The sequence below is a fragment of the Sparus aurata genome, chromosome 7 (assembly GCF_900880675.1).
Source record: "Sparus aurata chromosome 7, fSpaAur1.1, whole genome shotgun sequence".
Classification (NCBI taxonomy): Eukaryota; Metazoa; Chordata; class Actinopteri; order Spariformes; family Sparidae; genus Sparus; species Sparus aurata.
Window position 1 is genome coordinate 32,027,380 of NC_044193.1, and position 27,760 is coordinate 32,055,139.

Sequence of the window (27,760 nt, forward strand, 5' to 3'; positions counted from 1 at the left end):
GCCGAACAGGCCTTTCGGGTCCATGGGGGACGTCGAGGAGCTGAGCTTTCTCCTTCTGTGAGAGGCTGGAGAGGTTCAGCCACCTAGCTCTCTCTTGAGCGACCATCAGGGCCATGGCTCTTCCGGAGGCTTGGACGGCGCACCTGTGTAGACGCAGGCAGAGGTCCGTGACCACGCACACTTCATCCCACAGGGCTGGGGCGGGAGAGGCTGACATCTCATCCTGTAGCTCAGCCTGGTAGGCCAGTAGCAGCGATAATGCGTTCAGGGCCCTCACCGACATGGCCACCGTTTTATAGCCTTTTTCGGTCAGTGAAGACTGAAAACACTCGGCCTTTGACGGGAGAGCGGGGCTTGCTGCCGTCATGGTGGGCTTATTCGAAGGATGGAGGCGAGCAGAGGCTCGACCGGAGGAAGGTGGGAGAAACCTTTTTCTTCCATGTCGGCCCAGTCCAGCGCCGAGCCTCCCTGGACGAGGTTCTTGGCGGAAAGTGGATTGCTCCAGGACCGGGTTGCCTCCTCCATGCACTCCGGGAAGACCGGCAGGAACTGTCTGGCAGAGGATTTGACTTTGGGCAGCCTTCTTCCCTCATAGCGAGACGTGGTGGCCTCGGTGAGGGTTTCCAGCCACGCGATGCCAAGCTTTGCAGCCGCTCTCTTGCAGACATTGTGCAGGTCCGAACCGGCAGGTGGGTTTGGAGACCCGCTGCCTGACTCGTCCCCGGGCGACGGCTTTGCAGCCGTCGATGGGGTAAAGGGGCAGTCCAGGTCCTTGTCGTCATTGTCAGACCCGAGGCTAATGGACTCATCCCCCGAGTCGAAAGCATCTCCCGCGATGTCGCCGTGCTCTGCCATTAGGCAGGCTTCGGGGTCATCTGGTCAGTTAGTGGAGCAATAGCATCGAGCTGTTCGCCCCAGCTGACACCCGTCGGGATGGCGTTTCCCTCGAGGCTCTCCACTAACTCTTGTGACGGGGGGTTGGTAACCCCCATCATGGGGTCCGCTGTCGACAGGCTAGCTCGGCGTGTTAGTCTGCGTCGGCGGGTCTTAATGGACAGGTGTGCGCAATGCTCACAAGAAGCTGGGGATGCTAGCGCGGCCGCGGCGTGTTGCAGCCCAAAGCACGTAGCACAAACAGAGTGGGTGTCTGCCCCCGACATCTTGTTGCCGCACGCACAAGTCCTTACCGGTAGCTTGACGTCTTCCATGGTGAGGGAGGGTACAACCTCCGACATATCGTTAGCTCCGTAAGGGGTGTAAGCAGCTACTGTTTGGGGACAGTCTAGCTCTTAACACTCAGATAGCTTTGCAGCTTCAGGTAACGTAGCGTTCATGGACCGAGTGGTTAGCTCGCTCTGTGAACTATATTGCTAGTTCAGCTACACCTGCTGTCTGAGCACTTGCTTCTGGGAGCGAGAAGAGGTTTAAGACTGAATAGTTGACGTTACGCCCGGCTTATAAGGAAGAGGAATTCCCTCCTCCAGGGAGCGGACGTCACGTCTATCTGCCAGTCAAGACTGGCGTAGTGGAAGATAGCTTCTGGAGACAAGCGCAGGGGGCGTGTCCCATAGTGAGATACCGAAACGAATGTTGAAAGAGAACTAATCTGAGCTCCATAACCTGGAAGTATTTTTTACAACGGAGGTCTATGGGAGTGTCGCCACTCTGTTTACTCTATCACTCTGTACCGTGCCATTCCCCATTCCCTGCCCCTCTCACACACATTGGACTGCCACCTGTCAATCAGGTTCCAGATTCCTTGATTCGCACCTTCACACGTACCAGTGTAAAAAAAAGAAAAAAAAAAAAAAGAAGAAACACCGGCAAATTCAATGGTCGGACATGCGCGAAATTTAAAATCTGGTGGCACTGTCTCAAATTTTTGTTGCAAAATGCTACCATTTGGTCGCAGTCTGGAGCCCTGTATCCTCTCCTTCACATGTGTACATAAATGTCTGACTTTCACCGAAAGGCTTTCCTGACACAGTGTGACGTGAAACCCTCACTTCAGTTCACTATCATTGCAACTCATGCAGATTGCATTGACGGGGGGGGGGGGGGGGCGACAATTTCAGAGAACATGAATTGTCCCCCCCAATAAAAATACCCTAAATTATTCAAAATTGAACAAATGTATAAATGCATTCTTCACATTTTAGATTCACATCTAAAAAGAAATGATTGAAATGTTGGAACAAATAATGTTTGACAAATATAGTTCTGACTCCACATTCCATCATATCATATTTTGATATTCATCCATATCAATTAATCATGCATAAAGTAGTCCCATACACTGGGAGAAAAGGAAGATGGTGAGAAGAACTGGGGATCTGGGGGGGTTGGAGGGAGGCAAAAAATAAGAACATGACTAGACATTACATGCTCGAGACCCTTAAAATTATGATTTACTAATAAAACAGTTAAGTAAGCAGTGATATGCGCTATTGGCTGTTTAGGAAAAATAAACAAGAAAGGTAAGCACAATAAATGATTCCCTGTGCAGTACTTTTTGAATGATATGGCGAGCCTCTACGAAGTTGTGATTTATGGTGGCATGGTATGAGTTGCATATGGGCAAAAAAAAAAAAATTACTTTTGTGTCCCCCCCAATCCTGACATCATATCTGCATCCCCGTCTGGCGCAAATAAACGGAAATCTGTATTCGCTAGCACCTCGCAACCCACATGAAGGCCTGAGGTTGAGTCACACAAGTGGCCCTAACAACTCTGAAACTCGGAGCTCACATATGTCCTTAATGACCCTACAAGGACACTCCCACACACAGTTTAAAAGCCTGCAACTCCCCTCCAGTTAGTGAGAACTGAAGAAGCCTCTTGGATGAGAAGTGAAACGTCTTCACCAAACTGAAACACATCCAGCTGCCTACGATACAGCACCTAGAATAGAAGAGTAGTAAAAAAAAAATGGTGGCAGTGATGTTGAAGTAATTTGACCTCATTGTTGTTTGTTTATAGCCTAACATTCACTTTTTATTTCTAGCGATTTAATTTATGCTTTAAAAGTGGAATTCATCTATGAAGATTTTTCTGAACAAAACATGTAAGTATCATAAACTTAGAGCTTATTTTATACAATGATCTGAAATCCAACAGAAGAATCCCATAGACTTTTTGTTGGGAGAAACAGGGTGATGCCAACTTCCAGGTTAGCCTCCATGTAGCCATCCCACTCACACTTCTATCATATTTATCCCACTGCTTGATTTAAACAGCTTCATCAGAGTATCTTTAAAGACGCTGCAACTCTTTCTCTTGTTATGTCTGGTCACGAAGAAGGTAGTCATGGATAACTGGATTACTTTGAATACACTAACTCAGAAAGAATTGGTCACTGAAGCAACAAAATCTAACTAAAAAAGGAGCTCATAGACTGCAGAATACTAAGACAGATGCAGTGATGCATAGGCGCAAGGCAATAATTGTCTTCCTTTTCTTAAGTGCTACTCAACAGCATTAACACTGTACGATACCTGTGCTGTGGGATGAAAGTAGTATAGTTATAATGTATAAGAATGATATGGTTTAAGGGGTGAATAGTGTAAAGGGTCAGTTTAGATTTGTAAAGTGGTTTGGAGGAAGTCAGAAATGGTAAGACCCTGTTCCCTGTTGGTGAGATACTCAAGTTGAAAAAAGGACATAGCTGACTCAGCCAAGGCTTCAAGCTTATCAGCTCTGTTCACTCCATCAGAAAAAAAGGAGCATGGACACACAATAGCTAATAGTTACAAGGAAATCTGACCAGGAGAATACAGTAAAGTAAGTAACAGCAGAACAAACAGAAAAAGGAGGATCCTTTAGTCTGTAATAGGAAAGTGCAAATTATAAAGATATGACAAATATCTGCTATATCAAATGTAAAATAACCACACAGAGTTTGAATGCAGTGAATTGTATTCAGTGTTGAGCATTACATGAGACACAAAGCGTTCACAACAAAAACTCCAATGACTCATTTTGAATGGAAAGACGAGAATTCTGAACAACAGAACTTGGTGAAATGATAACACAGTTTGATCACATCATCAGAGAAACTACACTGAATTTTGATAACATCTAGGCCAGGGGGCATTAGTGCAATTTTTCAGGCCGAAGGGATGGGTTGAGACACAACATATACAGCCAGCTGCGTCGTGAAGTAGCTGCTCACTTGCTTTGCTATATACCAACCATGTTACTGGAGGATAACCACTAGATGGCACATGTTAGCCTGCTGTCCCTGCTGCTGCTGACGTGCTGACTCCTGACCACTAACATCCCCGTTCAGATCCTATACCCTCCTACTGTTCATGTGCATACTGCATCCTGTATACTCAAAGCGTTAATTTCTAAGAAAATGCACAACAGACGCTCCAAACAGACGCAGGTTACGTGAGATAGCCCTCATGCGTGAATACGTCGTTCAAAGGAAGTATATCTTCAGCCTAAGGCTTAAAATGTGTCATTGTTATTTGTGTTCAGCTGTCTTTATTGGCCAGTCTCATATATTTTACTCCAAAACTCTTCCATGACATAGGAATGTTCTTCCCATCTTCTGTTTTTTTCTCTAAAGGGACAACATCTTTGTTTCCTCAAGTGTCTCAAGGAGTCCCTCTCTCAGTGTGAAGCCTGGAAGGTGTCAGTACTTCAATGAACAGTGAACACTCTCTGTATGAGGTGCTCTCTGGGTGTGTCCTTCTCCATATGATATGATGGTGGAGTGTGTGGGACATCTGGGCTGCTCATGTCTCCTGGACAGCAGCCAGCATCCTGTCGACTCACCAGGTCATGTCCATGTTCACCTCTGACAGACACTGGGCCAGGTGGCTGTCACAGTCCATCTGGGAGAACCTGGAGAGACAGGAACTGTTGGTACCGATAGTGAACACAGTCAGTGTGTGACCAACACACACTTTTCCATACTGATACATACAGTCTGTGTTGGCCTATCAAAAACATCATACCGAGGAAACTTACTGTAATACAGGCATGAATCCAATTTTTAAGTTTTTGAAATTAAACAGAAAATATGTGAAGGCCCAGTGTGTGGGATGTAATGGCATCTAGTGGTTAGGTTGCTGATTGCAACCAACTGAATTCCCTTCATGTCACCCTCCCCTACACAGTGGCCCCTAAAAAGCTGAAAAATGGGAAAGGCCGTCCCTGCAGCCAGAGTACAATCACGGCGGTGCAACATGACGGACTCGTGGAAGAGGACCTGCACCCTCTGTGGATATATCTCATTCTGAGATAACTGAAACACAAGGATTCTTAATTTCATGTGATAATACACAAGAGCTGGATTTTTGAAGGCTGATAGCAGTAGTTTTGAGCATAAAAACAAGAGCAGAGCGCTGATTAATCAGCTTACACTACTAACCTCCGAACATCTCAACACAGCACTCTGAGCCAAAGTAAAGCACATATTGACGACTATGCTGGATAGTAAAACAAGACATTTTTCTGTAGATTATCTTATTATTCACAGAATAATTGAGTCAATAGTAACTACAAATGTGCTGCATTTTTATATCACATTTAATATATGTCATTAATCTTAATATACATTGCCTATTCTGTTACTTGATTTTAACTGTAATGTATTGATTAGAAACTACAGAATGTAATGAACCTTGCCTGTAATGTGTGTGAAAGAGAAGATTGACAGAGTGATGCAATATGATGTAAAAGTGTTACTGTCGATCAGGGTATTTAAGTGTGTCCAGAGGAAATGTACAACCTTGATGCACAGACAAGGGTTGCAGCATTCATAGGTGTGACTGGCAAAGGACAAAAAAGCAGGAAAATATATGGCGCACCACATTTTCTCGTTGTGGCTCCAGAGGCAGGATTTTATAACCATGTCAGCGGGAGTTATTCATATGCATTTAATGTCACTTGCCAGGTCATGTAAGGGGTAGACTTATTCAGGGACGTGCACGTGATTATAGACGGGCAGGGGCTCAAATTCAGAAAAGGGCAGTACGTGTGTGCGCACATTTTTTTTGTAGATTAATTAATGTAAAATTAATAAACAAAGTACTTATAGAAAGCTAACTACTTAGCTGTGTATCCTGTGTAGCTGTGAGTGATATGCAATTGCCATAGGGCTGGGCCATTAATTGAATTTCAATTTCGATTTTCCCTTCCCTCAATCATGAAAACAAGATAATCGTAATAAAACAATCATTCTGCCGCACACCATGTCTTGTGTGGTAAATGCACAAACCCCGAACCCTTCCATCTCCACCTATGCACTCCGCTCCTCCCCTGCCTGAAAATGTTCGCCTTCAGCCACGCCAGTGCGTATTGCCAGTGTGTGTTTGGAAAAACCGTGTAGAAGAAGACGGTAGAAGATGGCAGAAAGGCAGCATTTGGTCGGGAAGAAAAGTAAAGCTAATTCTGTGGTGTGGAAACACTTTGGTTTCGAGGAGTCTGACTCGGAATAAACAAAGATATTGTGCAAGATATGTCAAGCAACTGTGTCTGCTCCTCAAGGGAACACGACCAGTTTATTCAACCATTTAAAGTCCACACACAGAGTAATACATGACCAAGTAGTTAAGGAAACAAAAAAAATAAAAAAATGAAAAACTCCTCAACTCCTGCCACCACCACACAGTCCTCAATTAAGGACACACTTTACAATGCCACCGCATATCCACACCCAGCTCCCGCAGGCATAAAGAAATAGCGAATGCCATCACATACATGATTGCCAAAGATATGTGCCCTATCAACACTGTTTCAGCAGAATTGCTGAAAAATTGCTGATTAATATATTTTTCTCTTTTTTTTGCATTTTCGTTGTTTTTCAGTTCAAACTTATCGTGTTAAAAGATATATCAGAGTTCAAAGTTCAATAAGTGCTTGTTCTCAAATCAATGAATAATTGTCTTTAATAATCATGATTACAATATCAATCAAAATAATTGTGATTATGATTTTTGCCATTATCGAGCAGCCCTAAATTGCCATTTCTTTTGTGTCAACAAATTATTGTCAACATGAGTTTATTCACATTATCATAATACTGAGTTTTAGAAGACATGCAGTTCAGCTGCAATCCTTAAAAAGCAATGAAACACTGGTTTATTATTTGGTTATTTATTGGAAGGCAAGTGCAAACTAGAAATACATGCTACACATCTAAAAATGTGTCAAAACCAAGAAATGACTACTGTGACTGTTAGTAGGAACAGCAATGTTTACAACAGCAAAGTCACAGTAAACTCAATATCTGGAAGAAGTTTAAGATTTGTGGCAAGATAAACAGCCGACACAGACAGCTGTCAGATTTGATTATTCTTAATGCTCATTAACAAGCAGTTAGCTTAACAAGCAAAAATTGACGCTCTTCTGAAATATGATTCATATTCAAGCACGTTGAATAAGCAGAAGGTGACTTGTTACTGTGCATTAAGACCTAAAGTGCACAAAGAGGGAAATACGCCTTGTCCGCCCTGACCACTCCACCTAAGTCGCTTATGTCGCTTTTGTCACCCTGTTCTTTTTCTTCTTCTTCTTCTTGATGTTTTATGGCAGTTGACAAACAACTTTTTGATGCATTACCGCCACCTACTGGTATGGAGTGTTGATCGGGACTTTGTACATTCTATTAATAAATAAAAATAAGTAATAAAATTTTTTAAAAAAGACACCAAAATATTACGGAAGCCGAGAACAGCCATACATTCATATATTTCATTTCCTCCGTTTTTCTGTGATAACGGGATAATTTTCTCGAGATCTCGAGAAAACAAAACGATAGTTTAGTATATTAAATCATTGCAGGAAACATCATTCACTGTAGCAATGTCAGAGGAGCAGGAGCATATCGATCACCTCATTACATATCTTTTCAATCAAGGCCTGACACAGGCTGAAATAGCATTATGCCTTGCTATTACAGATAATATACACATTAATGTGCGTAATCTAAGAAGACAGTTAGCAAGGCTTCAGCTATATCAGCGGCGCAATCTAAGTGAGCCTGATGTCCTTGTAGCATCCCCGGCTGGATGATGGTCAGACTCTCTAACTGATGGTTCAAACTTTTTATTATAGGAATCTTGTGCACTCGAACACACCTTCAGACACACCATAAGAGCTTGTGCCCTTTATCAGCCAGGTGCTAAGTAAATTGTTTTCATAACGCTCAGCAAAAACCATGCAGGCACACTTCCTACACGCAGACCCACACGATTCACAAGAACACGGGTGTTCTCGGTTCACAGCGAGACGCTTTCAAAATAAAAGTCCCGCATTTAGCGTCTAATATAATTAATGAAATAATAACCTGGCTTCAAAGAATATCAGTAAACTAAATGAAAACAAGATGTTCTTATAAACAATTATCACATTAAAAGTCATTTACAGTCGTTACACTAACTGACTGACTCTTTCTCACACACACACACACACAGTTAATTATATTGTTATCACGAGAAAACAATCTTTGTTATATCGAGATAACGAGATAATAAGTCGTTATCACGAGATAACAGTGCATACAAAAAGAAAAAAATCCATGGCTGTTCTCGGCTTCCGTCAAATATAAATAAATAATAATAAACAAAATTATATTCTCTCTATCAATTTTGTTCTCCATAGATACTGAAACAAAAAGGAATATCAATTCTCCCCAGAACTTCTCCGTAAAAGATCCCGTAAATCCTAATTCACCATAACTTCTTTGAGATTCAAAATCAGTTCCCTTCTCTCAGCATCATATTTTTGACAATAAAGCATAATAGTGTTGTCACGATACCAAAATTATGACTTTGGTACGATACCTGCCTAAAATATCTCGATACCGATACTGAAACGATACCACGGCGGAGAACTAGAACATCATCAAAAGTAATGGAATAAAATATCAGATGACAGAATGTGGAACTTAAAATGATTTATTTCTTTTTATTAATTAAAACACTTCAAAAGTCAAAATAAAAATATATATTTAGTAAAAGCTGCTTAGCTATAGCTTCTGTATCCAAGAAGACAAGTGTCTTCTTGTTTTGTTCATTTGTCTTGTTTGCTCTCAGAGATTATTAAATAACCTGATTTTCCATTAAAAGCTCAGTGCTTGTAGTAGAAAAAAATTAACAGCACATTAACTACAATTTTATTCAGCATAAAAATAATGAACATAAATGACATTGACTGTAAGTCTGGCAATTCCTAAAATAAGATAATAATTAGGGCTGTCAAACGATTAATTTTTTTAATCGCGATTAATCGCGTTTTGTCCATAGTTAACTCGCGATTAATCGCAAATTAATCGCAATTTTTTTGGCACATTTTTTTCTGTTCTAAATGTACCTTGATGTATTTTTTAATGTTCTTAATACTTTTAACAACATAAGAAAGGGCAAATATGCTTGCATTATGAACATTTTTGGCGGGGGGGGGCTCTCTGCATCCGCCCTGTGTTTGGCTTGCAAGTGATATTTGAGACTCAATGTACTTCGATGGTAACTCATTTCATGTCGATAGTACATGCAGATAACTTTTGTCCTATCGACCGAACCATCTGGCAGTGTTTCGAAAGTAGTTTGCCGTTCATACCGTAAATGACCAAATAATATACGGGGTTCAATTATCCACAGGGTCCCTTTAAACGCCGGTGCAGATGTATATTTTGGTAAATAACTGCCGGTTCCAAATAAATGTCGGGTCTAATTTTTTATTTTTTAAAAAATTAAGGAAGAAGAGGTGTCCACTGACACTGCACGTTTTTCTTCTTCGCCTTTTTCACGCAGTGTTGTGCTTTCTGTCAGTCAGTATCACACTGATGATCGCCATGGCTCCGGTGCAGCAAAACAATAAAAAGTACCACTTGAAATTCAAACTTTCTGTTAAAATATGCAGAGGAAAACTCGGGAGAAGCAGCCGCTAGATGTTTCTCTGTCGACCAGAAGAGAGTGAGAGAAACGGAGCTTGAGCGTCTGTCCGAGGAGGTCATCAACAGGGCCAGGCTGCCTGGTGGAGGGAGGAAGAAGGCTAGCGAGGAGCCTGAGATAAACATGCGGGGATGAGTTATCAGCAAACGGGCACGCCACGAGAGAGTGTCCCGCAGAATGATCAGGACGATGGAGAAACAAATGTCCGCCACCGTGAGTGACAGCAGAGATGAGGAGTTTGCAGCAAGTGCTGGTTGGCTGAATCGTTTCCTCCACCCCAACAACTTCACTTACAGGAGGATGCCAGAGAATTCACCGAGAACCTGGATAAGTTTGTAATGTTTTCATCCAGGATTATTGTGAGGAAGGAATTGAACGCCTGTCCCAAATTGCCTTTTGGTCTGTTAAGTGATTGAAACAACTAAACCCCCCGGCTATTATTTGGTATTTTACGGTAAGTCCTTTCTCCATTTCCTCACTTTTCAGTCCACCGTGTTTTTCCCGAACCGCCAACCCTGCTGCATCTTCTTCTGATTCCCTTTCTGCCACCCTCTGGATCAAGACTACAGGTGCCAAAGTTAACGCGTTATTAACGCGTTAACTTTGACAGCCCTAATAATAATCTATCCGTCCCACAAAGGGGAAATTTACAATTTGCATTTCATGTTGATAAAGTTCAAACCCTGGATTATTAGCCTGCAAACTACTTTAGTGCACTAAAGTACAACACAAATGACCCAGACCTGGTGGAGGTCTGTGCTATAATCAGACCATTTTCTAATCATATAAATTACAATATATATTATAAATTATTGACAAAAATGTACATGATTATATTACTAGTACTGATTGACTTAAAATAGATCATGTATAAGTGTTGTTGTTGATCAGCATACTTGTGAACACCAGCGCAAGTTCTGATAAAGTTCATGTTACCAGTGTGAACGTTGTGTTTGCATACAGAGATGTGTGGAACCACATCGGACTGTTAAACAGTTAGCTTTACCCCTGACTGCCTCCTGCAACTCTGATGGTGGAAAAAGTTCGCTTGACTTCCATCCGGGGGATATTTATGTTATCTATCGCTAACCTGCAGCTCTTTGAACTCTTTGAACAAGTCCACATGTCTGTCAGCTGAGAGTGGCATGAGTGCTTCTGCCGACCGTCCTAGGCTTGTTGAAGAAGCAGACGCATTGAGCTTACGTTGTCGACAGTAAGGGCAAGCCCACGGACACCACAAAGCCCGTCTGTAAACGATGCTTTAAATCCATAATGACCAAAGGAGCCAACACGTCCGTCTCGCTCTGCTCTGTGACTGTCACTGTGAAACCAGGCCCACTCAGTCTGCAGGCAGTGAGGAAGCAGAGAGAAGCTGCACACACAGACACGCTGCCCTGCTGTCGCACAAAGTTCATGAAGTACTGATACTAATAAAACATGAAAAAGTATTGTTTTTAACGGCTGGGTACCGAGGTACCTTTCTAGTATCGGTTTACCGTGCAACACTAAAGCATAACATGCTCTATAGTTTCTTCTTGCTGACAAAATTCACATTTTCCTGAATTGTGTTTTCCTATTTTAAATAATGTACTGTTTAATCTTGTATGACCAAAGCGTAACCTGGATATTATTGTTTCCACTCTCCGGGTTCTCCCCATGCTTCTCATCATGCCTACTTTTCTTGGAATTCTGTATAACAATCTTCCTGGTCACTCTTCTACCCATTGCGTTTGCCACCTTTCTTTCAATTTATACCTGATTACAGTTTTCATTTCCGTTTTACTAAAAGGAACTTCGATGTCAATATGATTCCTTTTTGTGGCTTCCTTTGCACATTTGTCAGCTAATTCATTTCCTTTGATTCCTATACATGCTGGTATCCATACAAGTATTATATTTAGTCCCATCATTTGAATTCTATATAATGTTTGCTGCATCTCTATTAAAACTTCTGGTCTGCCTTGTCACCCTGTTCGTTCTTGCTTCTAAATTTAAAGGGCCCACACGCCACTCGAGTTAAACACAACCACGCAACTACTGCTGTAGCACAGCCCATCCATTTACCGACATTGTTGATCACGGAAACTTACTTGATGGAAAGTTACTTGATAAAGCCATAAAAACAGAATTACTCCACAATCATATTTATGGAACAGGGCTTGACGCTAAGCTTTTTTCCAAGTAGCACTGTGCTACCATGCTGAAAAATTTAGTAGCACACAACATTTTTAAATAAATAAATAACTAAAAAAAAATAAAATAAAAAACGGCCGTCCATCGGTCCATTATTGATCGGCCCACCGGGAAAAATCCTGGTACTCCCGATGGCCAGTCCAGCCCTGCATTAGCAGTTCTCTCGAGTGGCTGTGCATGTGTGTGTGTGCGTGCGTGTGCGCGCACGCCTGTGTTTAGGGGCACAAAAAAAATATTTGCACCGGGGCCTATCACCATGATGTTACGCTACTGGTGCATGTACTACAGTTTCTGTCGGAGTCGCACTGATGCGACTGAATGTAATTTCCTATTCGCACTGGATATAATCAACTCGCAAATGCGAGCAAAACAGTCGCACTGTCGAGCCCTGTGGAATGATCAATCCAAATAAACACTGATTTTGCTGAATGTATGACGAAATGGACAGGGTATCTAAATGAAAACACAACTCGCTTAGCAAAAGTCATCCTGCATTCACATTAAGCAAGGACTAATAGCATGCTAGCATGCTACGTTGCAATGCTAGTATGCAATCATTTCTCTTACAAACATATTACACAATTAAAAGCTCACCAGGCAAACCAACGGCTAGAGCAACCTACTTCCATGCATCAGACGTCTTTAATTGATCCCTATATGCGAACAGGGTCAAATCGTAGATCAACATTCCCAGCGCCATCTCAAAACGAATGTTTGGTAGGAACCAAAGTTACGCAGGTTGTTCTCTGGGACCGACCTGACCGAGGGACGACAGCAGAATGAGACATCCCCATTGGTTATTGCATGGCTTTTCCACCTTTTCCACCTAGACACTTCATAGCTCATTACATAAATTTGGAGGATTTTAAACTTTTTTTCCCCTCCTAATCCGCCTATTCTATCCGCCTCCGCCTTTTCCACTTTTCCCTCCTTTTCCGCCTGGCTCCCAATAGAAAGTTAATGACTTCCGGGATCATTTTCCTCTTTATGCGCCTTTGGTCTGAACTTACGGTTAGCCCCCACAAGGAAGTTATGTTAATAGATTTATAAAGGTTCAAGTCGCTCCACTATCACGTCTCATCTATGTGCATGGTGGAGTTCTCCATGAGGCAGCGCAGGCCCAGTTCTAGACTGCCTTGATTGGGGGGGCAGTAAGAAATGTTACTGGGTCACCAACTGCTACTGTTTTGAGAGCCATAGTGATGAATTTTTTTGTATGCCTACCAGTCTATGATGCCAACCCAGACATAAGCATCGCAGATTCGCCGTGGTTCCATCGGCAAAGTTCTAACAGGAATTATTTTTCTGGATTGACGAAGAAAACAAATTCTGTGGCCAACAAATTATTGATGTCAGTCTACTAACATATTTTCTATTTAAATTTGAAGCTATAATGTAATTGTACAATGTGACACTAGATATTGCGCAATTGGCAGATAGAACTTTTGGCACTAAAACATGGACATATCAATGCACAACCCAAGGCATTTAAAAAAAATGAAATCATCAGAGCCAGCCGTTCCATAAAAAAAATGTCTTGCCATCATTAGTTATCCATGTCTACCTCTTCTAGCTGAAGCTGCACTTGATTTTAAAAACAAATCAGTCAATTTGCAGCATTTTTTACCGTCAGCCAACAGTGCTCTAATAGATTTCTCTCTCTTTTTCTCCGTTCCCCCTTGTGTCACTTGATGCCTTGATTCTTTTTTTTTTGCTAGCCCAATCTCAGTCAACTTGCAATTTCCAGTCTCCAACTTCCAACAACCACGCAGACGCGATCAACTCGATTCCCCGAAGGCATTGCTTCATTTTTAACTTTTGCAAACAAATAATCAAATAAAAAAATTTAGGAAGATTTGTATTATTTCAAACCATGCACATTTTTGAACATCTGAATAAGAATTTTCACTACAAAAGAATGCAGACTGATGTAAAAGTTTGTGACTGTAGAGGGTAACCGTGACTGTGATATCGAGACTTGTATGTGGTATATAAATTGTGGTCAGATTATTGTTTTGGCAGATGTGAAGGAACTGAAGAGACCAAATAGTCATTAAGCCTATGAATAACGCTTGACTGGCAACAGAGTGATAAGTCAGCCGGCCTACAAGGGCCTGTGGTTGCTCTGGCGTCTGCCAATGTTCAAGATTGGCAGTCCATCATTGTTCGTGGTAGATGTGAAGGGAGGTTGGGAAATTTGGTGGTGGGGCAAAATGTAAGTTTCTTTATAATCTGTGACAAAGCAATTTTGTAAACAGCGCTATACAAATAAATAAAAAAATCTTGACAGATTGACTGATGTTATATTATTGTGCACCACTTTCTCGCGCTTCGGAAAGTCGTGTGTGCCTGCCTGGGTTCCCTCTTTCCCTGTTTTTGAGCCCTCTCTCACTAACATGTGCTGTTTAATCCTGTCGGTGGGGGTGGTGGAGGCTCGTGGGCCAACAGGACTAACAGTGGGGAGAGCAAGGGTTGAAAGTTGAAACCTGTTTCACAACCGGTACATAGCCTGTCTGTGTCAGGCTTCCCATGCCGCGGAGCGGGACGTAGACAAACTCTGCAGCAGCTGCCGATGGGACTATGCTACTACTAGCAGCTGCTAGCAGGCATGCTAACAACTAGCCTGTGGCTGCAACTGTCTGGAGTGCCCGTGGTGTCTAATGTGATCTAACCGAGAGAAGCTGCTACAGACTGTATGCCTGGCGCAAGAGAGAGGGACAGACCCAGCTCTGTTGGCAGAAGAGCCGTGGACTGTGATTACTCTGAGCAGCATTTATGGGAATAAATTACAATGTTGAAGGAGTTGTGGAAAATAGAAAACGTACGACTTCTCTCTTTGACTGCTTTACAGTCGTTTATTCACCAAGAAACTCAAAACTCCACTAACGGCTGGAAAAACAGGTAAACTCTCAATTTCCTCTGTTGCCAAGGTAACCCACCGCTAAGTTACCCCCTAAGTTGGGGGGGCATTGCCCGTGCCCATGCCTAGAGAGTGAAGCCGAGATCCAAAAGTGGCTGAAGGTATGTCGATTGTTGCTCAGCGGCATATACCGATCCCCAGACTGGTATAAAGATTCTCGGAGTGGTATATACCGATCCCCAGACTGGTATAAAGATTCTCGGAGTGGTATAAAGATTCTTGGAGTGGTATATACCGATCCCCAGACTGGCATAAAGATTCTCGGAGTGGTATACCGATTCCCAGACTGGTATAAAGATTCTCGGAGTGGTATACCGATTCCCAGACTGGCATAAAGATTCTCGGAGTGGTATACCGATTCCCAGACTGGCATAAAGATTCTCGGAGTGGTATGCTGCTATTATGCCGCTGTTATTCCACCGACACATGACGGTATGTGCCGCTTGAGATTGTTAGGGTACCGCTCCCTGATGAATATGCAAATATAGTGTCACTGGGCTGGTTTGCGACAAGTACTGCCGTAAATGTATAAATTTTTTTGTCTTTATTGACAATGCTAACTTAACACATTATGTCTAAATTTCTGCCTATAAACTACATAAAGCTAATGAAAGAGTTAGCCTTAGCTAACATGACTAATGTTAGCCCAGCCATCATAGCCAGCCTGACTAATCGATAGCAGAAACTTTGAGCCAACCAATTATGGCATAACATGATACACAGAGATGGACAGAGTACTCGACCCCAGTACTTGAGTAAGAGTAAAAATACTACTGGTCAAAATTTACTCCGTTACAAGTAAAAGTAGCTCAGTCGACATGTTACTCGAGTAAGAGTAAAAAAGTACTTGCTTTTAAAGGTATTTAAGTATCCAAAAGTACATGCTTTTAAATTTACTTTAAGTAAAAGTAAGAGTAAATTTCTTATTTTTCACATCAATTAATTACTATATTTTTTTCTAAATGAATTTAAGGACCTTTTAACTCTTGTTTCTGAGTATTAACTCTTTGAAACCACCTGCACTGATGTGCTTGCTTTTAGAACCACAATGTTATATAAAGCCTGCAGAAACACCTATAAAAACAAATCAAATGAATGGGATCACAGGAGGACAGATGTTGCAGATGCAGATGTTTATTAACAATCATTAAAACTGTAACCAAATGAACCTGCACCATCCAACTAACTCTCTATCATTTAGCTAAGTTGGGAACTGGAACCCCCTCAAAGACCAATGTTGTCCCCAGACCACTGGTTGAGAATCGCTGCTTTACGAAAAAATACATCTCTGCTTTCAATAACTCAATGTTGAAGTCACTTGACTTTACAGGAAGGACATGTACCAGTACAATATAGGAGCACAACAAACTCTGTCTCCCCATGTCTGTCTTGTCTCCCCATGTCCCCATGTCTGTCTTCCTGTGTCTGTCCGTGTGTAGTATGGAAAGACGTTAACACCAGAGAGGAAAAACATTGACACTGTATGAACTGTCCATCATATTTGAACTACAAATGCTCTGCATGGATTAATCTACCTTTACAACAATACTGCTTTCAGCAAGACAAACTCAATGAATGAAATAAAACCACAACACACACACGCGCGCACACACACGCGCACACACACACACACACACACAGCGCCACTTCCTACAAAATGTAGCTTTTGTGATCAACACACACTCACATTCTCACAACATGATGACATTGACCGAGACAAATAGAAAATAACATGGTGAAAGTCTGGTTAACTTACGTCAACGTGTTTCTTTAAGTTGGACGTGGAGTTGTTGAAAGCAGAGAGGTAGTTTTTCTTCGGCAAACACAATAAACATTTGAAAATATATGTCTGTTTGTCTGTGTCCACGTTTTTTACTCTGTCAAACTCAAACATGGAGTCCAGATAAGGCCAAGGATTTTCTGAAAGTTCCTGCTCCGGATCATTATCAGACTCAGACTGAGACTCTGCGGATTGTCTTTCTTCTCCTGATGTAGCCATTGTCACGGTTTTGTGTTGACAAACGCAGTCGAGAGCGTGGCTACTTTGGTGGTATCCTTATGGGGAGGGATGACGTATTTCCGCTTTTACGTAGATCCCAGTGGAGAGCGTGCACTGTGATAGGTACTTCTTTGACAAACACAGCTTGTGTCCAATAGTATTTTAGATTAAAAAAAAATACAAAAAAGAGCAGACCTGAAAGTAACGAGTACTTTTCAGCCTTCCTAGAAATTAACTCGAGTAAAAGTAAAAATATTTGTCTTGGAAATGTATTCAAGTAAGAGTAATAAGTACCAAAGAAATCTAATACTCAAGTAAAGTACAAATCCTCTGGATATGTACTTAAAGGAGTCATCACCTGGTATTTTACATATCCAGTCCCTCTTAGATCGCTTTGGATCAATTCTTAAAACTTATTAGAAAAAAAAAAAAAAAAAAAAAATCAAACATAGAGCTTGTTCTGACCCTTTTTCATACCGCGACTTTCTCAAGCGAGATTATGTGCGAGGTTTTGACCGGTCCGGATGTGCATTGTATTAATATGTAATGAGGTGCGCGTTGATTGGCCGCAGGAAGGACAGAGCCGGAATGGGGGGTGAGCCTGCATGCACACAGACTCCAAAACATAAACAGCCCCCTGTCATGGCGCACACACTAAATGACGAACCTTACGGAATTCAGGCATTTATGTACGAGCCAGAGTCGGAAACCGAACGGGGGGGTAAAGAGGCAGAGACGGTGGAAGAGACACGTTTACAGCAGGACGTCTCTGAATGGTAAATTCTTTTTTTTTCCTTCTTACTTTTCACACTCGTGTTTTACATGTAAGACCTGAGTTTTAATGCTGGCGGTGACGATGTATGGCGTGAAAATGACAGAGAAATAAGCAGATTCGGCGTGCTCACTCAGAAAGTCTGGCTGAGGACGGCTGTGAGCCGATGCTTAATATGCAAGTAGCCTCCTGTGGTAACGTCACCACAGGAGCAGAGTCAAAATCTCGTGCTTTAGGAACGCGCACTATTGTGCGCTATTCCTGTTCGGAAAAAGAGCCAAAGCGAAAAAAATAAGCCACTTTCAGACTCCAGCTTTTCAGGCAAGTTTCAACAGAGGTCCAACACCAATATGCATGATTTAACGAGAGAAATTGCGATTTCCGGGTGATGACTCCTTTAAGTACAGTACTCAAGTAAATTTACTCCGTTACTGTCCACCACTGATGATACATAATATGCCACAATGGTTTATGTCCTGCGAAGTAGATTTTATATGAAGTAATGTATTATTGTGTTCTCCTAATAATGAAAACCTGTCACTAAGTATTGTTTTGTTGGTTGGCTCAAACTTTCTGCTATCGATTAGTGAGACTGGCTACGGTGGCTAGGCTAACATTAGCCATATTAGCTAAGGCTAGCTCTTTCTAGTTCATAGGCAGAAATGTAGACATATTACTTTACTATCATATCGCAAGAGTTCCACGTGTAATTACTGTCTATATGCTTACATCCCAACAACATACATATGTTCCTTTACTTAGGGTAATGTGTTAAGTTAGCCTTGTCAATAAAGAATTTTTTTTTATATACATTTATGGCAGTACTTGTCGTCAAACCAGCCCAGTGGCATTATATGTGCATATTCATCAGGGAGCGGTACCCATCCAACAGTCTCTCAGTGCCATAACAATCTCAAGCGGCACATACCGGCATGTGTCGGTGGAATAACAGTGGCATAATTGCAGCATACCACTCCGAGAATCTTTATGCCAGCCTGGAGATCGGTATATGCCGCTGAGCAGCAATCAACATACCTTCAGCCACTTTTGGATCTCGGCGCTACTGTGCCTAGAACCGGCCCGAGGCAGCGGCTTCTCTGTCTCTCTCTCTCTGTGAGAGACAGAGATGAGGAGCACAAGCACCCCTTGGGCCTTATGTGTGTGCACGTGCCTGGACTTATTTATTATACTTGTCGAAAGAAAAACAGGAACCCCACTATGTCTCTCTTTACATTTGTTTGTCCCGTTGTTGGCTTCAGCTAACAAAGATAGAACACATTAGATAACCTTCTGCAACGATTGCAGGCTCTTTGGTGGAGCTCTGCTTTGAATGGACTACTTGCGGAGTGACATGAAGATGTGAATTAGAGGCACAAAAAACGTTGACGGTGAACTATACCTTGCGCGCGCCCCTCCCCCCCCCAAAAACTGGATTTGCATGATTTACGAGAGCCTCGTTTTCAGGCTGGAGAAGCCGGATTTTGGACATTTATCCGGAAGAATCACACCCCTAAGCATTCTCCTAAACCAGGGGTTCTCAACCTTTTGCAAGCTGGGCCCCCCAAAGCTGGTTCATTGCAGTTGGGGCCCCCTCCTCCTCCTCCTCCTCCTCCCCCTCCTCCCCCCCCCCCCCCCAAAAGGAAAAAACACAGCTGTCCAGAATTGCCACAGGCCCTGTTTTTGTGAATGAAATATCTGGGGGCGGGTCGGTAAGGTAACGCTGAGTGGCCTTGATGCCACTCAGCGGGATGAAAATGTCACAATCTTCGCCAGCTTCTCGGTGAATTCTCTGGCATCCCTCTTAAGTTGTTGCGGTGGAGGAAACGATTCAGCCGACCAGCACTCACAGATAACTCCTCATCTCTGCTGTCACTCACGGTGGCGTACATTTGTTCCGCCCTGATCATTTTGCGGGACACTCTCTCGTGGCGTGCCCGTTTGCTGATAACTCATCTCCGCATGTTTATCTCAGGCTCCTCGCTAGCCTTCTTCCTCCCTCCAGCAGGCAGCCTGGCCCTGTTGCTGTCCTCCTCGGACAGACGCTGAAGCTCACTTTGATTTTTTCGCCAGTCTTTCACTCTCTTAGGGTCGACAGAGAAACGTCTAGCGACTGCTTCTCCCGAGTTTTCCTCTGCATATTTTACGAAATAACGTTTGAATTTCAAGTCGTACTTTTTATTTTGTTGCTGCACCGGAGCAATGGCGATCATCAATGTGATACTGACTGACAGAAAGCAGCACAACGCGTGAAAAAGGCGAAGAAGAAAAATGTGCAGTGTCAGTGGTCACGTCTTCTTCCTTGATTAAAAAAAAAATTTATTAATTAGACTCGGCATTTATTCAGGAGCGGCAGCGCAGTAATTGTAATTCATGTAATTCACACAGAAAGCTGCGCTGCCGCTCCTAAGAGACGTGACGGTAGACGTCATGATGATGACGTCGGGGTGTTTCCCCTGCGGTTATTTATCAAAATATACACCTGCACCCGGCGTTTAAAGGGGACCCTGTGGTTAATTGAAACCCGGCTATTATTTGGTAATATACGGTACATTTACACCCCGCTCTGTATGCCGGAACGGCGGCGGCCATGCACATCCGCAACTCATTTGCATCCTGGACGCAGAGTGCTGTGTGTCTCCTCTCTGCTCTGACTGCAGGCTGGACTGCTGCGTGAGGTACTGAGAGACTTACCGCCTGTGAGTGCTTTTGGACGGGGGAGGGACTCACGGCAGCACCCGCTGCTCGTTGAGCACAGTAACTGCAGAGTGATACGTGCTTTCAAGTCAGAGTCACCAAAAAAGTCTCCAATAACACCAGTAAAAGTCGCTAGATTTGTCGGTAGTCGCTTTTGACAAAAAAAGTCGCCACAAGGATGATTTGTTTGTGTGTTATAATAGTCCAACCACTTGCATTTCGACATGGGGGGAATTTTCGTGATTTTTTTTTTTTTTTTTTTTTTTTTCAGATTTTAGTTTTCCCTCCCATCCTGTAGCCTACTCGCGCCCCCCCGGGAGAGTGTCCGCGCCCCCCCAGGGGGGCGGGCCCCATCGGTTGAGAACCACTGTCCTAAACAACTGAGGTAGATAGGGAGTAGTTTTAAATCATGACAAAAACTACTTGAAAAACAAGACATAAATGGCTCCATACCAATGTCCAATGTCTGACACATCAAGTCTATGGAAGGCTCAGGATCCAAAATTGATTTGAAAAAATATTATTTAGTGGTCGAGCTTGTGCAAACACTTCAGACCAGGTTCACTCACTTTCCAAATTGTGAAAATAACTTTCAGTTTGGGGTGGCAGGGCCTCTGGAGACTAATCCATCTAATCATCTTTCGAAATTTCGCTGAGCCTCCTGAATTTGCACCCAAAATGCTGTCAAAACTTTTATTTATAATTCCCAACGCAGGTTCTCGACCGGGAAAAAGGCAGAAAAAAGGTGTGGAAAACACAAAGAATCTTAAGAAAAACAAAAAACGACCCCAAATCACAGAGATGCCGATTCGCACGGGACTAATATTTATCACATGACCTCTGTGTGTGGTGAAATATGAGGTAATTTGCGGTGGAATTTTTACTTTACAAATTATGGACATAGCAGATTCGCACGGGACTAAGATCACAGACGACCTCCGCAATTATTACAAATTACTGGAGGTCCCCAGGTTACACTAGTCCCGTGCGAATAGGGCTTTTGTCAATTGGAAAAAGTGAGAGGGAGAGTGGAAAAAGTTGCATTCCATCAATACACAAATTGTCTTTGACGCATGTTACAATATACTGGACATTGTCGTGAAATGGCCCGGATCAACACACGATTCCCGAATTTTAATGGAGAGTGGTTTGACTCAGCTTTTCGAGCAAATGCCGCTTTTATTGGCAATTCACGTTTTTCATTGCAATCTTCTAATTTGTAATTTTTGTCCGAAGTGTTTTTATTGGGGGGGGGGGGCACTTAATTCTCATCATAAACACATTTCTTCATCCAATATCTTTTGATAGGCTTTGTCATGGGCTTGTAGGCAACTTCCTTATTTTTATTTTCACTTCATGCATTGCATAGCCTAAATGACTTTTCAATGGGCTGCCCTGTCACTCAACAACCAATCACCGTTGTCACCGCTTCTAAGTGCGTCCTTATAAAATGACGTCATCCATAGCAACAGAGAGTTACTTCTAGTTTAGGAGTTCACTGTTTTCATAACTAAAAGTAGGTCTCAGTGGCTTTGTGAATTACTTTTAAGAAACGACTCCTACATAAAAAACTTCAGTCAGATTTAGGTGTACTCCTAACGTTAAGATAAAAGTCTTTGTGAATACGGGCCCAGTTGTTCAGGAGAATGCTGATTGTGTTTTGCTGTGAAGCTCCAGATATGTTTTGTGGAGAACTTCACCTGACCAACAGGCCTATTCTTTTGAACTTGTTGAAATCTGAAAGGTGTGCACCATAATGTGTATGAAACATCATGCGTCTTTCTCTTTCAAACTCTACCACAGTTGGTGCAGTGGGAGCAAAAAATTGGAAATGATGGAAATGAAAAGCAGTGGAACAAGGAACGTGTGAGTGGGACGGACAGAAATAAAGAATCCTTACTTTAATCCAGTAAAAACAAAATGACAACAAAGAAACAACGTGTGGCATCTCTTACCCAGCAGGGAACACCAGCAGGCACATGGGGCAGCTCTGCAGTGTTCCTCCTCCCGCTGCTTCTCCACCACTCCTCTGCACCTCCTCTTCCTCATCCACCAACTTTTCTTTATTTTTACCCTTCTTCTCCAGACAAATTTGTTTGTCAGTCTCTTTTTCCTTCCTCTCTTCTTCTCGACCAACACTTGTTGATGATGCCACTGCCTCCCAGCTGTTGTGGGAAGGCTGCGGTCTCTTGGTGAAAGCTTGAAGGGATGTTGTCTTGTCATTAAGACTTTGCCACGTGTGAGAGGGCAGCGGTCTGTCAGGTGGGTCTGGTGCCACTTTGGTCTGTACTGAAGGGTCATGCTGGGACAAGCAGAGCCTGAGTGGACCTGGACTCGATGCAGTCCTCTGAAGAGGCAAAGCAGGTTCAGGGAAGGAAGCGACTTCTTCACGGAGGTCACACCATCGCTGGTCATCCAACTTTGGTGATGTTGGTCTCTACAATAACATGCAAGAAAAAAACAAGTCAAGACCTTTTTACATGCCAAAAAGGGAGAGAATCGTTTTTTTTTTCCCTAAAGAGAAGTGATTGAAGTTGTGATATAGCTATAAACAAAGGTTCAAAAAACACCAACACAGAAATGAAAACTGTTGAAGGGTATTATGTTTTGGGCTTTATTGCACTTCTGATCTTGGTTTGTATTAACCCAAGAGTGGAAACAAAGACACCTGTTACAGCACAGTCAAAAATGTAATCTAGCATCAGTCTATACTATTCTTAAAGGACCATACCAGATTTTTTTATAAATATTTGTGCTTTAAATTCAAATTGTGAATACTTACAGCTTGCATCTTGCTGAGACAAAATTGCTTCAGATAGATAAATTCATGACAGTGAGCATTTTATCACTCTGACTGAGCTGCTTTGATGATGAGCTGTGAAGCTGATATTAATGAGGACCAAGTCTGTGTATCATCATCTATTTGATATTAAATTGAGAATCCAAGATCAGAAAATGAAATGCTATTTCCTTATTTGTTTATGAATGTGCTACCAAAAAATAAATATCACTTTGTTTTTCATACTTTTGAATTAAAAAGACGGGCCGATTAGGCCTGTGTATCGGTCAGTGTTTCTTTTGGTCATTCAATTTTCCTTTCAGAAACGGGTATTAAAAAACTAAAAACTAGTGGTTATTTGATTTTTGTTTTAGAATATAAAACTAAAACTTGAAATACAAGTCGTTTTTCCTTTTTCATGGTCAAAAAGGGATGAGTGAAATTATAAAAATGATTCAATTTTCATTTTCTATGTCATGTAACAAAAAATAAAATCACTAGAAAACAGAAACGGAAAAAGGCCTGTTTATTCATATTCTGAGACCGGATGTTGTCATTTACAGGACGGTGCTGTGTAGAAGAAACAGTAGGCTTGTAGGCTACGGCGGGGCAATCTACCGTGACACATGGACATGGAACTGCGGTCAAGCCAGCCGTCACCCCGATCTCCGTGGTCAAATCAGCTGCACTAAAATTTTGAGTGTGCAAGTATTCTCAGCATCATGGTAAACGCGGAGAAACAGCGTATTAACTTTAGGTTTTCAAAATAAAGGTATTAAGAACAGTAAGCTATAATTCGAACCAACATTTAAAATAAAATATGTTACATTAAAGTGTTTCATGAGCCCATGATGAAGAAAAAAACACTTAATATCAAGTATCTTTACTGCACCAGTAGAGACATGCCAAAATAAAAGTCCCATATTTATGCCTCCAGTTCTGATGGTATATTTGAAATCTACACATCTAAGACTACCACTATACTTGATATCAAGTATTTTTACTGCACGGATGTTGAGATATTCAACAATAAAATTCCCCATTTGTACCTCCAAGTGGCATATTTTCATATATTTGAGCTCCTGTAAAAACACTTTGCTCAATAATTACATGCTATGGATGGTATACTTAACTTCTACACATATAAGACTACAAGCACACTTAATATCAAATTTACTGGACCAATGTGGATAAATTCAACAAAAAAGTCCCATATTTATACCTGCAGATTCCATATTTTCATATATTTGACGTACTGTAAAAACACTTTGCTCAATAGTTCCTGGCTATGGGTGATATATCTGACTTTTACACAAGTGTTCTTACAGTAGCTCAAATATGGTCAAATATGCAATCTCCAGGCATAAATATGGGACTTTTATTTTTGAATTTCTCCTTGATATCAAGTATAGTTGTAGTCTTATATGTGTAGAAGTCAAATATACCATCCATAGCAAAGAATTACTGAGCAAAGTGTTTTTACAGTAGTTTAAATATATGAAAATATGCCACTTGGAGGTACAAATGGGGAATTTTATTGTTGAATTTCTCCACATTGGTGCAGTAAAAAATGCTTGATATCAAGTATAGTTGTAGTCTTATATGTGTAGATGTCAAATATACCATCCATAGCAAGGAAATATTGAGCGAAGTGTTTTTACAGCACCTCAAATATGGTCAAATATGCAAACTGGAGGCATGAACATGGGACTTTTATTTTGGCATTTTTCACACTGGTGCTGTAAAGATAGCTACCTGATATTAAGTGTTTTTTATTCATCATGGGGTCATGAAACGCTTTAATGTAACATATTTTATTGAATGTGGGTTCGAATTATAGCTGTCTTTTCTTAATGCCTTTATTTTGAAAACCGAAAGTCCGCATTTACCATGATGCTGAGAATACTTGTACACTCGAAATTTAAGTGTGGCTGATTTGACCACGGAGATCGGGGTGATGGCTGGCTTGACCGCAGTTCCATGTCCATGTGTCACGGTAGATTGCTCCACCGTAGCCTACTAGCCTACTGTTTCTTCTACACAACACCGTCCAGTAAATGACAACATCCGGTCTCAGAATATGAATAAACAGACCTTTTTTCCGTTTCTGTTTTCTAGTGATTTTACTTTTTGTTATATGAAATAGAAAATGAAAATTTTATCATTTTTTATGATTTCGCTCATCCCTTTTTGACCATAAAAAAGAAAAACGCCCTGTATTTCAAGTTTAATTTTTATATTCTAAAACGAAAATCAAATAGCCACTAGTTTTTAGTTTTTTAATACCCATTTCTGAAAGGAAAATCGAATGACCAAAAGATACACGGACCTGGACCTGTGACACATGGACATGGAACTGCGGTCAAGTCAGCCGTCACTGCGATCTCCGTGGTCAAATCAGCCGCACTTAAATTTCAAGTGTAGAAGTATTCTCAGCATTATGCAGTGTCCAACATAACATTTTTTTTTTACTGGCCCGCTTGGCCATTTGATTTGAGTTTTACTGGTCCCATGTGTAATTTTAGTGGCCCAGCGACCAAGGTATGTTTTAACCGTTTGTTTTTTTGGTATAAATGACACATTCAGAAACCAGAAACCGGTCGTTTTTTCGTTTTTCTAATTGTGGGCAAAAAACAGAAATCACCAATATGGCTCGATTTCTTGTTTTTTTGTTCGTACTGACAAAACAAATTTACCACTCACTATTTCGTTTCCATTGGTGGGTGGGCCTTCGGCACCCCATTGCCTCTGATTGGCTAGTGTGCTCTATCAATTATATTTGTGCTGTGCTCTTCAAAATAAAGGTTCTAGCGTACGTCTCGGCCTTTAGACAATGCAATGTTAACACAAATTGCGACAGACGTTGGTGGTTGTTGTTTGTTTGTCTGCCTATAATAATACTGACCGTGGGAGCAGAATCCAGCTGCTGACTCGCCGCTCCGCTATCACAGCTGCACAGCTGTTCAGCTGCACATTAACAGTCAATACAATATTTATTTGATTTATTTATTTAGGCTATCTTTTTCTCTTGCATTACTTTATAATCCATGCACCAGCAGAACATTTCAAAAAGGAATGAAAGGTTGTTCAGTTGATATGACAAACATTTTTGTTGTCATTGAAGGTGATAAAACAAAATCATGTGCGGCACCAGAGCATAAGAAGCATAATGAAGCTAAAGGCCGTCAGAAAGTCTTTGTGAATACGGGCCCAGGTGTTTATTCCACCAGAACGTCCAGCTCTGCACCTGGCTCTCCCCTCCCGAGTTGGGTGGCGCAGGGCAGCGCTGAGCAGAGCAGGTTACGTGAGCCAGCCTTCACACGTTAAAAGCAAGTATATCCATGTCTATATGTCATATAGATTAGACTACAATTACTTACATTTTTACTTGTGTAATTCTTTATGATCTATCTATCTAACTGAACTTTTAGCATTTTTGTGTGAGCATGAGGTTTACAGATGACAAAAGCTGCGTGATGAAGCACACTCAGTGATAACGTACCGCTATAGATGGACACAGAAGATCAGGAACCAGGTCGCAGTGCTGGTTCTCCAGATACAGCAGAGCAGACTTCAGAGTCAAAGCCCAACAACTCTCCACAGCAGGCAGCTGCTCTCTCCTCCACCACTCTGCTGCAGGAACCATTGACCTGTGAACCACGTATCACACACTGTTTCACACACCCACTCCGGCCTCATCCTCTCAAATTCACATGCAGCATGTTTCTGAATGACCACTAGGGGAGAAGATTATCATGGCCCAAGCAGGGAAACCTGCAAGGTCCCTATTGTTTTTCGAATGACGACTTTTTCGTCACAAATGATTGCATTTTTCACTGCCTGAACATACCCCAAAACTCACCAAACTTGGAATATACGTCACATCTGGCAAAAAATGTGATAATCTATTGTCGTCGTCAATTTCCACCACTAGGTCTGCGCAAAATTTTGGCAGATGACCACTAGGTGGCGCCCTTTAAATTGAAGTACTTTATACCTGGACAACAGTTGGTCGGATTAACACAAAACTTGGTAGTGAGGTCAATTTCAATGCTTCGCCATAAAACATAAATTCCTTATGACGTCAACATACAATTTCCCATTTCCACCAAAGTGCTCACATATGTAGAGGGTGTCGCCCTGAATATGTCTATTCATCAATACTGTATCGTATCCATAGCGCCACCCACTTGACACAGGAAATCAGAAAAACATCATCCGACTTACTTGACGTTCACTGCCTGTTTTCTCCACATCATACACTAAAACATCACATGCAACTAACAGGTGATCGCGCTCTCCGACAGAGCTGCAGCCCGACGTGCGAGGGCCCGTTAATCGATGTTTGCAGCTTTATTTTATTTCTTCTAAAATCGTGCCAGTTTATTATTATTAGGGTCCTAACCCCGAAAGGGTAGAACCCTTCTAAAATTGTGCCGGTTTATTATTTTTATTTGTTGTCTGCCGCTTGAGCTCAAATTCCCGTGAGCTGGAATGG

At 41.9% G+C, this 27,760-nt stretch overlaps 1 protein-coding gene across 3 annotated transcripts in view; it reads right to left on the minus strand.

Annotated features, from left to right (window-relative positions):
* Nucleotides 1-3,897: 3,897 nt before the first annotated feature.
* si:ch73-70k4.1 (uncharacterized) overlaps nucleotides 3,898-27,760 on the minus strand; it is a 31,816-nt gene continuing 7,953 nt past the window's right edge. Inside the window, exons 2-4 of one of the 3 annotated variants that reach the window (XM_030421791.1) lie at nucleotides 26,765-26,912; nucleotides 22,439-22,920; nucleotides 3,898-4,851 (exon numbers count right to left, since the gene is read on the minus strand). In XM_030421791.1, coding sequence (XP_030277651.1) covers nucleotides 4,779-4,851; nucleotides 22,439-22,920; nucleotides 26,765-26,912 — 703 coding nt within the window. In that variant the 3' untranslated portion in view covers nucleotides 3,898-4,778. Of the gene's footprint in view, nucleotides 4,867-22,438; nucleotides 22,921-26,764; nucleotides 26,913-27,760 lie in introns of all 3 variants that reach the window. The other 2 variants (XM_030421790.1, XM_030421792.1) reach the window with 2 other exon arrangements.